We start from the raw sequence: 14306 nt of genomic DNA on the forward strand, positions 1-14306 counted from the left end.
AGATGAGACCATATGCAAACAGGGAGCAGCTGTTGTAAATTGCATGTCAGGTTTCCTCCTCCTGTGGAGAGATGGAGAAATTAGCAGAGGGACAGCTGTGAACTATGGCATTAGTAGATATTAGTAGAAATTGAAATGAGTAGTTTTTATTAATTATCCTACTTTAAGGTGAGCATTACTCTTGCCAGGTATGTTCCAGACTGTTCCAGACTATGGATGGTGATAGCGTCACTGAGCTTCATCATTTTCTAGCTTATCTTTACACCCTGGAGAAATATTTTACTGCAGATTTGCCAGATGGCAAAATCATCACACTCTGAGGTGATGATCACGAGATTTACCCTGGCACACCTTTCTCTGTGTGATGCAATCAAGGAAGGTCAAATGTATGTGCACCACAAGCCGGAATGCGTTGCAAGCCTCCATCAGGCTGGTCTTACCAGCCACATCCATGGAGGTGCCTCTGGCTGGAGGCTAAGTTTGACTGATTGAGTCACACTGTGCCTGGAGCTGTAAAAAGCCCTGCGTTCCTGGATACTCCCTAACTGAAGTGCAGCACCAAGGTGTTTCAGAGCACACGCTCTTGACACCAGTCCTGTGTTTTCTTCTTCCCTAGTACTCCTGCTGCCACACAGTTCTCTGTTGCATCCTTTGTCCCTGTGACTGTTAACGACTCGCTGAGCTGAGCTCAAAGCAAAGGTTGTGAATGTATTACATAGCTCCAGAGGTGCCTAGCAGCAGGTACAGGCAGTATGAAAAGATGGAGCTCTTAAATGCTGTTGAGATTGGTGGGAATTAAGCCTTTCAGCACATTGAGTACATTTGTAAATACTCCTCAGTCTAAGTATATTTTTAAACCTGGCCCTTGGTGGCTGATGCTGAAGTGGTAAAGACTTCCTGACAGTTCTGTGCCCTTCAGAGGTGTGCATTTCTTACTGACAGTTTGTAAGTGCTTCAGAAATGTTAGGCTGGTTGTCTTCAGAATGCCTTTGAACGAGGGAAGTTTTCGTTTCACAAATGGGCAACTCAGACATATATTGTGATGTTTCTCATAAGCATGAGAAATGAGGATTTAACTTGCATGGCCCTTTGGATCAGATATACGTGTGATCTATATGTTGCCTGCTGAAGTACACAGATGTATGTTGTGTTTGACTTTTTTCATAGGTGGCATTGGAGAAGCAGTGTGTGCTGCAGTGGTGGGTGAGCCTGGTATCACAGTCCATCGCTTGGCTGTATCTCAGGTACCACGCAGCGGAAAGTCAGCTGAGCTCCTGAAGATGTTTGGCATTGATAAAGATGGCATTATGCAAGCTGTTAAGTTGGCAGTGTCCAAATCAAGAAATGCGGAGTAGTTTGAAGCATCTTGTGCTGTGTTACAGAGAAGCAGTGCTCAGAGAAGCACTGTAAGTTAAAGCCAGACAAAGGTGCTTTATGTAGAGAGTTCTAATAAAATTACCAGCTGAAAAAACTTGTGGGTTTTAATCTCTTTTTTTATTCTGTGGGGTTTTGTGCAGTGGGGTAACATGTGAATGTTTTCAGTCATTGAAAACCTTCAGGTTGTTTAACAGTTTGTGCGGAGCAGCCATTTGTCTGCCTGCTGTTTATCAGGAGCATTTTCTGCTTTGCTGTGAACCTTCCCTCCAGTGAGCTCTAGCATGGGAGCGGTTGGGCATTCACTGAAGATGTGAGTGGGCTGTGCTTCAGCAGGGAAACAGAGGTGGGGCATTGTAGCCCAAGACAAATTGAGTTCAATGTTTGGTCCAACTTACTGCTGAAAATGAAAAACCTGCCTTGAAGGGAGTTTGGCGAAAACAGAGCTCCTCCCTCGCTGCCAGAAGAGTTCCTGGCCCCTCTTCTGGACAGAAATGCAAAAAGCAGGAACATGTCCTGCAGCAGGAGGGTGGCTGGTGCCTTTGCTGCAGTTCCTCCTCGCTGCACTGCCCCCGGCATTGAAAACCAAAGCCAAGAAGGAAGAACCCTGTGCACTGGATAATGTGGAAATGAAGGGAGATCAACAGGGGAGGGGGAGGTTGGGCTTCAAGAGTGGCAGCTCAGTGAGCACAAGGTCACTTAAGGAAGTTGAAACTCCTCATAGGAACTTGCATCATGCTTCCTTCTGAGTGCCTGCCCAGTGCTGCAGCAAGGGTGACACGAGCCCAGAGTGAGAGTGTTGCTGCTGGGGAACAGGCAGGAATGTTTAAAAAGCTGAGACAGACTCAAGAAGAAGGATCTGAAAGAAGAGCAGGAAATTCTCAGATGCCTGAGGGGATGTGGCTGACCGTGTAAGTTGCCTTTTTCTATAGAATTTATTCTTCTCATGTGAGCTACTCCAAGCTGGCTGAGCTGTTCATCTCACATGATGGCTTCCACTGGGTGATATTTAAATGTTTTGCTTACTTTACCCATAAAATTTGAAAATCTCTTTAGTACTAAAATATGTTTCTCATTCTGACTATTCCATAAATTACCTTTCAGAAAGATGTTAGAAAGCAGAGGAAACTAAAAATCTTCATCAGAGCAGGGCGACTATGCAGTTTTCAGTTCACCCAAAAGCCATTTGACACAAAAACTACTACACTGGTGTGAGCAATACTATTTGCAGACTAGCAACACAAAACAAGACGTGTAAATAAGAGCATAAACATGATAAAATACTCTGTATTCATCCTTACTGCTTAATTTAACCCCTGACAGGTTAGGTAGCTGCCACGCTGTGCTGGTGCAGACCTGCATACAATTGCTGATATTTTAGGATGTGCAAATGGACCTGCAACACTTTGGATGATCAGCACTGGTGCTTAAAATTAAAGTACGACTCGAAAGTAAGTGTGCAAGGCTTGAGATTGCTTCTCTAAAACTCTGGGCTGTTTTGGCAAATGGCTTTTAGCTCTACATTTCCTGACAGTTTCATAGTTTATGGCTCTCTGACTTCATGCCTTCATCTTTCTGCCATAAGGATGGGGGTGAGGACCTTATTTTTTTTTTACTAAAAATGTAAAGTTTTGGGGTTTTTTTTGCAATCTGCCTATGACTGCATTAGCCCTTTACGTGTCATGTGTAACACGTCCCTATAAAATGAAAGAAGTGTCAAAGCTGCACTTTGTTTTACTCAAAGAAAAATGCTGGGGGATAAGTCAAATCAAACACTTTATTTTTCCCCTCAGAAGAAGAGATGAAATTTGCTGCTGTTAATAATCTCATTACTGCACCATTGTGTCACAGCATGTAGAATCTCACCCAGCTTTCGCTGGATGAAATCATTATACGCCCACTATATTGAGTTCTGCCACCATAAATTAATCTGCTTCAGTGCTGTTGCACTGTTGGGGCTCAGCTGTGTAAGCAAGCAGCTGCTGTCTGCCTGGTTTGCAGCATCACAAGGGGTGAAGAAGAGGTGGCTTTGTGGTTGCCAAGATTCCTACTGAAACATCCAGAGCCTAATCCAGAACCAGCTGAGGATAATACTGGTCCGTTTGTTGATGTTGATACAGCATAGGCAGATGAACATGGTTGTATGGGGGAGGGAAGGAGAATGTTTATATTTAATGGAATTAAATATAAACTTACATCTAGGTTTTCCTATGAGCTCTGCTGAGCCACAAATCCCTTCAGAAGAACGGGACCCTGTAACACAGTTTCAGCTTTATTTTTGAGGTGAGGGAATGATGTCTTTCTACGGTTTAACATTTCAGTATTTCACATTAGCCATTAGGTTGCTTGCCTTATAAGCAGTTCTTTCAACACCAGAAATTCAGACAGCGGGGTTTTGTGGAGCTCTCCTGAAATGCTCTTCCTAGGCAGCTTTCCTCATACCTGCATGATGAAGAGAAAGATCACTGTCAGGGCTCTTGTGTTCCCATTGTCATGTGTCTGCGGCCTTTCAGCAGGCTTCATGTTTTATGTTCATGAACACGCAAATGTGAGCCTGGAGTCTGTCTGAAGACCCGACAAGAGAAACTCTGAATTTTTAATTGAGCTATGGAATTAATTAATGTAATTACTGGAATTAATACCCCATACAGGGCAGAATATTAAAAATGTGAAAATGCTCTGCCGCACAGAGCCAAGAATGATTCATTTTCAAACCCAAGCAGCTGTAATGAATCGTAGTAAAATATTTATTTTTTTTTCCTTTTTTTTAAATTAAGAGAAGATTGTAAATTGTAATTTAGACTCCACCAAAATTAAGTACCCAGGAAAGTCTAGGGAATAGCATGCAGTCAGTAAGAAGATCACTGTTACCTGGTAGCCTGAGCTTGTCAATCAGAGGAACAAAACTGTCAAGTATGCTCCGAATTCGATACACTAATTGTGAAAACAAACATTATTTGCAAGATGAGCCAGACAGCAACATAAACCATAAAAAAACCAGAAAAATGGCAGAAGGCAAACACTGCAGTATTAATGAACCCAAGATTACTGTTTAAACAAGCACTTTTGTTCTATCACTAATACCAAAATAGAGACAAGGCTGATTCCTGAGAAAACCATCCACAACCTACCAAAGATATTAGCACCAGATTACAGAGGAGACTTCGGTTCTCAGCTGGGAAGCCATGACTTGCTGCTAGCTGCACCTGTCCTGTGACACCCTTAGGGACTGTCAAGAACGCCCATTTTTTAAGTATAATTTTCAGTAGCTGCCACCATCCAGGTTCTGCTGAGAGCTCTTCCTCAGGGTGTTCAGCTGCCTCGGTTCCAGGGGAATGAATGGTAGCCTGAGGGTGCAGCACCTTGGAGTGTTTCTGGGAAGACTGCCTTGCTGCTAAAATTATATGTGGTCATGGCAACTTAGCACAGACTTGTGTAGTTTAATGACTGTGTGACCTCACGTCCTTAGTGTGGATGCAGAGCTGGCTGCTGTAGATACACTTACCTAGACCAAAGTATATCCCAGTGGTTTCCAGGGAAGCAAAGGTGATTAAACCAATTCCAAGAGAAATAGTCCAGTCTAAAGCAACAAAATAAATGTTTGGCTTTGTTCATTTTTCTAGTGTGCAATATTTTATTCCTCTACTGAAGTCCTGTCTTACCTTTGTAGTAGTAGTAGCAAATTAGTAAAGCTCCAATTGCAAAGCAAAGAATGACAAAGTGAAAGAATTCATCTGAAATAGAGAGGGAACGTTAGGTCACAACTGCAGGCACGGCCCTTAAGAACACCACTTGGGGTACACTATCGCTCAGCCAACCAGGTCTGTTTCCACATGAGAGGTCTCATACACTGGAGTCAGCTGCAAAGCACGCATGCACACAAGCTGTTACGAGAAACGGTGACGCACTTCAACAAAGTACTCGTGCTGGGGCTGGGGGGTGGGGAGCGAGTGGTTTTTGAACCAGAGATCTTACTGGTGGACTAAGGTTCAACGTGGTTGACATCAGTTGAATTTAAAACAGAACTTACCATCCTTCCGTATGCCCATCCACCGTACTGCCCACTGATGGAGGTGAGTGTTCTTCTTCTCATATGCTACAAAAAAGAAATGTCTTTTATTGCCGCGGAACTCTGAAGTCAAGGAGTTTTAAGTTTACTTCCCTTTTTGTATCTGTACTTGATTGTCAGGACAGAATATATGTAAAACTGTTCAAAGGAAAGATCTGCAAGCCTTTCAGAAAGATCAAATTAGCAATTTTAAAATGACCCGAGAAAGGGCAGTTGTTGTGGGTTTTGTTGTTGTTTTTAAAGCATAATCACATGGTTGCATTAACAACAAGAGAATTGTTTTAGAGCACTCTGGGTCTTTTCTGTCTAGTCAGGGACAATCAATGGTCTCAGAATTACACTGGGGGAATAAAGCAGTGGTACAAGGGAGCTTCAGTTTGATTCCTGGGTGCTTTGCACAGTCACAGCAATAATAATATAACCGTCTTCATTACCAAGCGTGAGTACCATCATCTACTTAAGCCTGATATTGAAGTATTTCTGCACTCCCCAAAGAACTGTAGCTGACAATTAGTCTCCTACAGATAGCTATACTGATACTTAAAAAGAACATGCAAGAACAAGCTAGATATTTTAAAATATTTAAATACAGAGCATTTTGCTCTACGTTGTGAGCAGAGTTGCCAAATTCTGTTCTTCCCCCAACTGTGTTGTCAAAAGTCAGAACGAGCTGAGTATTTTACCAGGTTTCCAAAACGTGTTCAAAGCAGGTTTTCTCCTTTTTTGTTTGTGATTGCTTGAGCAGACCCCCCAGGCAGCCTGCTGCAAATAAGCCTCTGGGAGTTGATTCACTGCAAGTTTTAGATGCTGATTTCATTTACGCCAGGCTGTGCATCCAGGCAACCACTGCCTGGCAGTGAATTTAATTTTCTCTAAAGATGTAACAGGAGAGTACTGGAAATGAGCTCCAGACTTTTGCCATTGGGCTTTTGAACCATGAAGCCACTAAATTTTGCCAAGAAATTCTGTTCTGGGTCACCTGACACTGGACTCACATTTTTTTAGCTTTTGATTCTTTTAGCGTTCTGGATTGGTCAGGTTCTGGTCTGGGGACAAACTCGGTTATTTGATTATTAACATAGAATTGGACTACTCTGACTCACGGATGTTCCTCTGTGCAGTGGTACGAATGATCCACAGACGCAGAATTTATCAGAACATCGATCCCTATTTGGCAAGTGTCTGTTCTGCGTTACTCTGCCTCTTCAATGCAACAGTTCCACTGTAACTTTGTATGACTTGCACGGTATATCTTCCGTTAAAGCATGACAGTGCATTTTAGTAACTATTCTCAAACTTGTACTTTTTTATTAGGAAATTAATAGGACAGGTAGCAAGTAGCTGGTATAGTTATCATCACTAAGCAAAACTCAGTCCTGAAAGCCAGCATCCACAAGAAGAGCTTCTGTTTGCATTTACCATCTGCAACGGAATCTTCTCTTCTGGGGATCTCTGAAAAGTAATGTAGTTTTATTATCTCTGATGGTAAAAATGCAAATATATTGTTTACCACGATGATCATCACTAGTGAGCATGGTGAGTACTCACTATTTGGTGACTCAGTATAGACAAAACAGTACTTGAGAGTGCAAGGAAATGAAGGAATTTAAAAGGGCCCAAGAAGAGGTAACAATAAAACTGGCTATTCACACTGATACCAGGTTCTCTGAAACAGCAGGCAGCAGATCAATGGCCTCTGTGTTAATGCTCAGCTGCGAGAACTGAAGCTGGAGCCCAGCAGAGCTGGGCCCACAAGTACTGCAGGTGTGTATCACCTGAACCTGTCCAGTGCAGCAGCCACGGGGTCCTGCACTGGATACTTTCAGTGCTGCAACTTCTAACTTCTTCTCAACTCTGTCCTCACCTGAAACAGTCCAAGTCACAGCAACTATTGCCCACTCCACAGAAGAAAAGTGGTTGAGCAGGTGGCCTCTCAAAAATGCCACTGCTGGGCTGTCTGTCTCCTGTAACTTATGAACATGGTATTGTCCGGGGAGTGGGAGGGAGGGATGAGAAGATTAATGCCACCAAGCCATTGACATTTTCCTACTAAGGGCTTTTCACATCTGTTCTGCTGCTGCTCAGCAGTGCCTGATAAAAGGAAATTTGCCTTCAGATTGGCTGGCTGTCCAAGCCTCTCAGATGATGCTGTTTCTCTGTTGCCCATCATTTGGCTTTTGCCTAGCACCTTCTGCTGGGGAATGCTCTGAGCTCCAAGCTAGGAAGGCGTTCAGAGCTGTGTAGCAATGTTTTGCAGAAACCAAGTTCCAGCTTCCTCCCAGTCTCACATCCCTGTTCAGCAAGAGATAGAGGGCTGCAGGGAATGCTGAAAACTGGCCAGCTTTCTTGGGACAGACTGAATAGTTGCCCAATAGAATTGCTGGGTTTTCCCCTAAAAAGGACGACAACTGCTGCGAACTGTTCTTGTGAGAACCCGGCAGGACTAAAAAAATGGGTTAATCTGCTAGAACACCTTGTACAGGTGTACACCTGCTATCAGGCAGACACTGGGACAAGCTTGCAACAAGACCTCTGCACCATGCCAAGGTCCAACACCAGGGTAACTGGAAACCAACGGATTTACAGCTGAGGGGGTGTTATACTTTAATATACAAGCATATCAAAAAGAAGAAACTGCAGTTACAGTTTTCCTTCCAGCAGGATGAAGTTATCTGAGAACACTTACCTGAACCTCTAGAGGGAACAACCTCTGCCGGTGCACCTAAAATGTTACACAAAGATGATGCAGGTTAATATCCATAATGACTGCGCGTATCTTGCTGCCAGTCCTAGCCCACGCAACTGTGCTGAACTGACACAAGGGCATGTAGCAGTAGGATGAGGGGTGAAGGTTTTAAACTAGAAAAGGGTAGATTTAGGTTGGATGTTAGGGAAAAGTTCTTCCATATGAGGGTGATAAATCACTGGCACAGGTTGCCCAGAGAGGTGGTGGAGCCCCCATGCCTGGAGATATTCAAGGTCAGGCTTGATGGGGCTCTGAGCATCCTGATCTGGTACCAATGTCCCTGCTGACTGCAGGGGGGTTGGACTGGATGAGCTTTAAAGGTCCCTTCCGACCCAGTACATTCTGTGATTCTACGAGTGCAGCTGTGTAAAAGTGACAAGGTAGATACCAACACTAACTCATTAGCGAGGACAGCTCAGTGGTGGGTTATGCAGTCTGAAAGTGGGAAACATGAGTGGATTATTAACCCCCCAATATTCCATCTCTCACACCAGCTGGAGTTGGGTAGAATCAGACTCCTGTGAGGCAAATTATATGTTGATTTAAATAAGCTGCTCGAACATCTGAGCTGAGATCAATTTAAGACATTAATTACACTATTAAAGCATTAACTTTTTTACATCTACGGTTCTATACCATAAGCTGATAGCTCTTTCTGTGTGTTGACACAGCACATTTTCCTCATCTGCATTGTACTTATTTTCCACTGTTCCTTTGGAAGGAAAGGAAAAGCCTCAGGAACAAGATGCAAGGTGTGGTCCTTGCTGATGATCTCCAGTTGGCCCTGGGAGCTGACTGCAGACTGCAGTGGCTAGGATAGATTTTTCAAATTCTCTTGCTGCATTTCAAAGGCAACTGTGCAGACCCAGGCAGCAGGACTTCTCCCACAGCAGCAGATTTTGCTGTTCTCCTGGTTCAGTGCTAACCACAGCACGGCTGAGTGTTTGTATTACTTGAGCTTCATCTTGTGGGACACCTTTCCTGCAGCCAAATTCTGACTGGTCCTTTTCCTACACCTGTGCATGCTGATGTACCTTTGTTCCAAAGTGAAACCAAAGAATACCAGAAATTATCCTTCTTTTGGCTTATACTGGTTGCCTCTAGTAAAAACCAATACAGTTGTCACTTTGTCCTACCTCCAAGTAATTTGCCTTCAGTCTTCTGTCTTCCTAAATCTTCCCCATCAATGTCTGGATAGAGAGAGAGTTTTTTCAACAGATTAAAGAAAAATCTGCCAGCAGTATCAGAAACAGCAATGATGGCCTTGGGATAGATAGGTAAAAATCAAGCCTTTGAAATGCAAGGATCACTGTCAGCTGCTTTTGCCTCACAGCTCTCTTCAAAACTGGCTGCACAGGAGAAACACAGCAAAATCTGAAGACGGAATGATTTGTATAAACGTGTGTAGTGAGAAAGTTCTTATTTTAAATACATACATCAGCAGCACTGTTAATTAGTTTGAAAATTTTATTTCTAAATACAACTCAATTGATCATAATCAGCTAGTGGCTTTCTGTAACAGAAGAAGCCTATGTTGGCGTTATCACTCCCCTGTTGCCTGTCACTTCTTACTCTTTCATTTTCCATAATCGAAACAGTCTAGTGGCAGCTAACGTGACTTTTGATAGACTGCTGATGTTTGCTAAGAAGAAAAGTAATGATAGAGAAGTACTGTAGCACTGCCAGCTACTACTGACTATTCTTAGCCTCCTGCACAGGCTGGAGCTAAGACAATAAATGCACTGAAGATCATAGACGTTAGCTATGATCTTTTATTTGGGAAGAAATCTTGCAGCAGACTTCTACGTTTCTGAAACCTCCAACTTCCCACAAGAGTTGGCAGCCACTCTTTTGCTTATAATGAACCTAGATTAATTCTGATTATTTTCTGTGTTCTCTCTTTTGCAAAATTTCTGACTTTTTTCAGAGTTCTGCAGATTGCTACTGAATTGCTGCAAGCCTCCTTTGGGAATCTCTCATGAACAATCAGACTGAATTATGTACTGGGGAAAGAGAAAATAAATCCTCCTTACCTTGTGTATCTTCATCCATGGATTCATGGGATGAGTGTTCAGCCTCTTTTTCTCCTTGTGAAAGCAGGAGATTCCTTTCCAGTCTCTTCAGGAGTTTCAATTTTTCATCTGTTTTACATATAGAGATGAAATATTAGAAACAACTGTTTATGTTTTCTCTTTTACAATGACAGGTTTCACAATGCTTTATGAAAGGCTGTCTGACAAGAAATCAGACCCTTAGTCTTATTTCAGCTGTGTTTTTTGCACACCAGGAGCAGTACAAAGCATTACAAATGAAAGCATCATATACACTGCAGTTTAGACTTTCTTAAATGGTTGTGGTGAGTGCCTAAAGTTCTGTATTCTGGTCTTCAGTTTAGCCATAATGCTACCAAATTCCCCCTCCCTGAAGCAATAGCAGCTGGAGGAAGCTTCAGCTGAGTGGTTGCTCACCCTCGCCCGGGCCACTTCTCCCGTCACCGCTGAGTGCCACTGCGTTCCTGTGCTCATGCCGCAGTGACAGCGCCCTCTTGTGGCACAACGGCAGAGCTCTCGAAGCCGCCTGGGCCAAATCCCCCGAGAGGAGCAACCCGCGGGGCGCTGACTCCTAGGCCAGGCAATGAAGTGCTTCTGGCTTGTGTGACTGGTGTTGCAGGTGATTCAGCTTCAAATTCAGCTCTGTGCTGAGGGCTGGTGCTTCATTATTGTAATATTTGGACACATGCAGCTCAATGTGATTCCTGCCTGGCTGCACAGCATGCTCACTGTGCAAGAACAGGAAGGGGGGCCCTGCTGTGACAAACTTTCCTACCCTGACAGGTGGCCAGGGCTGGGCTGCACTCCCATGTGGGGGGTCTTTCCCCTTCATGAGCATGTTTGATCAAGGCAGAAACAGGAACAGGATCTCCTTGAGGGTCTCCAGTTAAATTCAGGTTCATCCTGAGTGGAGATCTGTGATCTAGTAAAGACAATTAGTAACTCTGAACTCTGTGGAACTGCACTTAATTTCCTATGGCACAAGCAGGCAAACAAGAGCAGCAGTGGAGTCTGATTGTGTCTTGTTGTTCAGTATCCTGAGTGACATCCTCTATCCACTCCTGTTAGTTATAACCACATAAGCCAATACGGACATTTGCAAAAATATTTTCAGTGTCTTAGCTCAGATTTTTCACCACTATGAGAGCTCAGACAGGCCCAGGCTGGCTGGATAATAAAAAAAGTGCCCTGGGTGTCATGAATCCAGCTGGACAGGAAAAACTGAGGCACCACTTTAAGTCAGAGAAATTTCTTTGGCATCACCATCCCAGGACATCCTCACTCTCTAAACAAACAAGGGTTTTTTTTCCCAGAAGCAGCCAAGTCAAACTAAAGTAAAATATTATCTTTGCCTCCCATTGTCACCATACTTGACTGACTTTTCTAAGCAGTATTTCTAGACGTTTTAATTGTTCACTAACAATCACTTCCAAGCATATATCAGAGTTTTCAAACTGGTGTCAAGTCCCACTGGCACTGCAGTAATTCTAACAAAATAGCAGCCAGGTAGGACTCACCCTTCCCCTTGGAGCTGGGCAGCTGCCTGTATCCAGATGGGTTGGTTGTCTTCAGTAAGAGGTAAAGGACTGCCATTGCCCCAATTCCTTTCCGCTCTATGGCTTTCAGGCAGGCTGCGCAGGCTCCAGGCAGGACACCGCAGCTCTTGAGGAGCTGAAAGAAAGGTAAGTGAATAGCAAGCAGTCCTTCTGGTAAAACGTACCCTGCAGAAACATACCCAGCTATACAGATGGATGTATCTCATCCCATCTGTGGGAAATGTGATCCCTTGCCCCCACTGTACAAGGGGGAAATCAGGGACACAGAGTAATGCCAAAGATGGGAAGAGAATGTAAACTCTATTCGGCAACTCAGAGCAGAGCTGTCAACTGGGAAAAATACCTGCGGTGTGTAATTGTTAACTATTCAAAGAGCTGGAGAAATACAGTTATGGAGTCTGAAAATGGACATGCAGTCTCTGCAGGATCTTGCAGCAAAATGCCACTAACAGTGGTCCCAGTGCACTGAACTGATCCTGAGGAATTTATATGAAGCCAGTTATTTTTTCACATGGAGAACAATGAAGTAAAAGCAGGGGCCTGACTCTCATCTATCCAAGTGCCCTTTTACAGCATTTAGCATGTTTTAGATATGTTTTAACATATCTGGTAATTCGACTGTCTGTCTTCTCTCCCCAAAGTATATCAGAAAAGTATGAAAGTATCTGTATAACAGTGTCTTACAAAGGATGCATATTTCTTTAGTAACTCACATCATTCTTTTCTTCAGTATTCAGGATAGGTGGGTCAGTGGTGGCCAAACATTTGACAAGTGATTCCCAGAAGGACTGGTTCATTTTCTCATTGTTCTCCAAGTAATTGACATCAGCAGTAAAAACCCTCTGGAAAATGTCTGGGAGGAAGAACAAGCAAAATCACTGTGCAGCAACAGAGATGGGTTGCATGGCAGAGCTCCTGTGGTGCTCAGTGTAGGTGTGGTGACAGAAATCAGTCTAACGTGCTGACCAACACCAGTGTGTTAGCATACAGATAGGTAAGATGGTAGTGCTGTATTGTGTAAAGCAACGTGGTCTGGCAGAAATCAGGAGGAAAATGTCAACAGTCTGTACAAATTACTGATGTCTTTGTGATGCTCTTGTCTCAGAGAAGCAGGGGAAGTACTCCTAACTATTTAACAGGTGCTTATTCTGGCTATCTTACAGACAGGCACAAAGACACAGAGCCAGACACCAAAGTATTGAGATAGTTCATTAGGCTCATTAGGCTCATTAGGCACAGCAAAATCTCCTGCATGCATCTAAATTCCCACAGCACATGCCCAAGGCCTGATGAGAAGCCTGTGGAAGAGCTGGGAACTGACTGCTGGTCTCTCTTTTAGAAGCACGGAGATAGACAGAGTGTGTTTTCAGAGGAAACAAGTTTCACTGACTCATGACCACTCAAGCAAGCACTGTTGTGCAATGGAACCAGCCAAAGCTCTGGTCTTGTGTGCTACCCTCACCTTGCTGTTCTTCAGTAAGGTCTGGGAACGGGACATTCAAGTTCTCCATTGCTGTGCCTGTTCAAAAGGGGAGAAAAAGCATATTTAGAAACAGGTCAGTCCGACCTTCATTTTTCCTTCTTACACTCCATTTTCTGCAGACATGGCATCCAGGCATTTTAGTTTTGAAATCACTTCTCTGTTGCAATGGCAGTTTCACATCATGATTCATTTACCCTCCTAGGACCCATTCTCGACTCCTCTGAGTAAGCCTTGCTGGGCTGGCCTCTGGTTATTAAGAAATAACAAAAGTCTGATCATCACAAGTAAAATGAAAAGAAGTCTGACTTGATCATTCACATTGTTGTTTTTTTACAGCTAACAAGGTGTATAATTAACTATTTACTGCAGATGTGAGTAACTTAATAGGCCCCGTTCCATTCACAAAACAGAACGATTATTCGGTACCTTTGACATCCCTATACTTAAAATGAGTCAGTCGGGGAGAAAAGCAGAAATTATTCATAGGAGAGTCCCACAGGATTTGGAATCTGTGTCTCACAGAAGACTTTGACGCTTCAGTGCCTCTTCTTCCCAAGTGGTTGTGAAAAGGAAATTTCCACTAACTCTAGGTTTATGAATCAAAAATTTTTAAGCAGTGATCCCAGATTTCTTATTGATATTTGCCATGGAAACAGAACAGAACAGATCCAATGTTTCATTTTGTTTTGCTAAACTCACCCCAGGAATTTTGTTTGGAGGCTGTTTTATTATGATCATGCTTTTTTTATGGTGGTTGTGGTTCTGAACAGTTGCCTTGGCCTACTCTGGTCCAAGCATCCTGCACTGACTGCATCTGCCCTCATGCACCATTTCAACTAAAACACTTCAGTATGGAGAGATGCAAAAGAAGACTTTTGGGGAGCCTGAAGTACAGCTTCCAGTATGCAGGTTGTGATAGCAAAACAGTTTATACACCCACAGGTTTTCTTATATGACTTTGGGGTCCATTCAACAGAACACTTTATAGAATCATACAATCATTTGGTTGGAAAGGATCTTTAAGATC

General features: G+C 43.3%; 1 protein-coding gene across 1 annotated transcript; it reads right to left on the reverse strand.

Annotated features, from left to right (window-relative positions):
* Positions 1 to 3796: 3796 nt before the first annotated feature.
* TMEM40 (transmembrane protein 40) lies at positions 3797 to 13315 on the reverse strand (the record flags this gene model as incomplete). Its single annotated transcript, XM_010184152.1, has 11 exons — positions 3797 to 3816; positions 4246 to 4308; positions 4880 to 4954; positions 5037 to 5108; positions 5405 to 5470; positions 8130 to 8165; positions 9326 to 9379; positions 10223 to 10330; positions 11758 to 11911; positions 12510 to 12649; positions 13259 to 13315. Coding segments are annotated over 11 exons (845 nt in total), but the record flags the coding sequence as incomplete, so codon positions are not given.
* Positions 13316 to 14306: the final 991 nt, after the last annotated feature.

The sequence above is a fragment of the Mesitornis unicolor genome, unplaced genomic scaffold (genome assembly GCF_000695765.1).
Source record: "Mesitornis unicolor isolate BGI_N332 unplaced genomic scaffold, ASM69576v1 scaffold10525, whole genome shotgun sequence".
NCBI classification, from domain to species: domain Eukaryota; kingdom Metazoa; phylum Chordata; class Aves; order Mesitornithiformes; family Mesitornithidae; genus Mesitornis; species Mesitornis unicolor.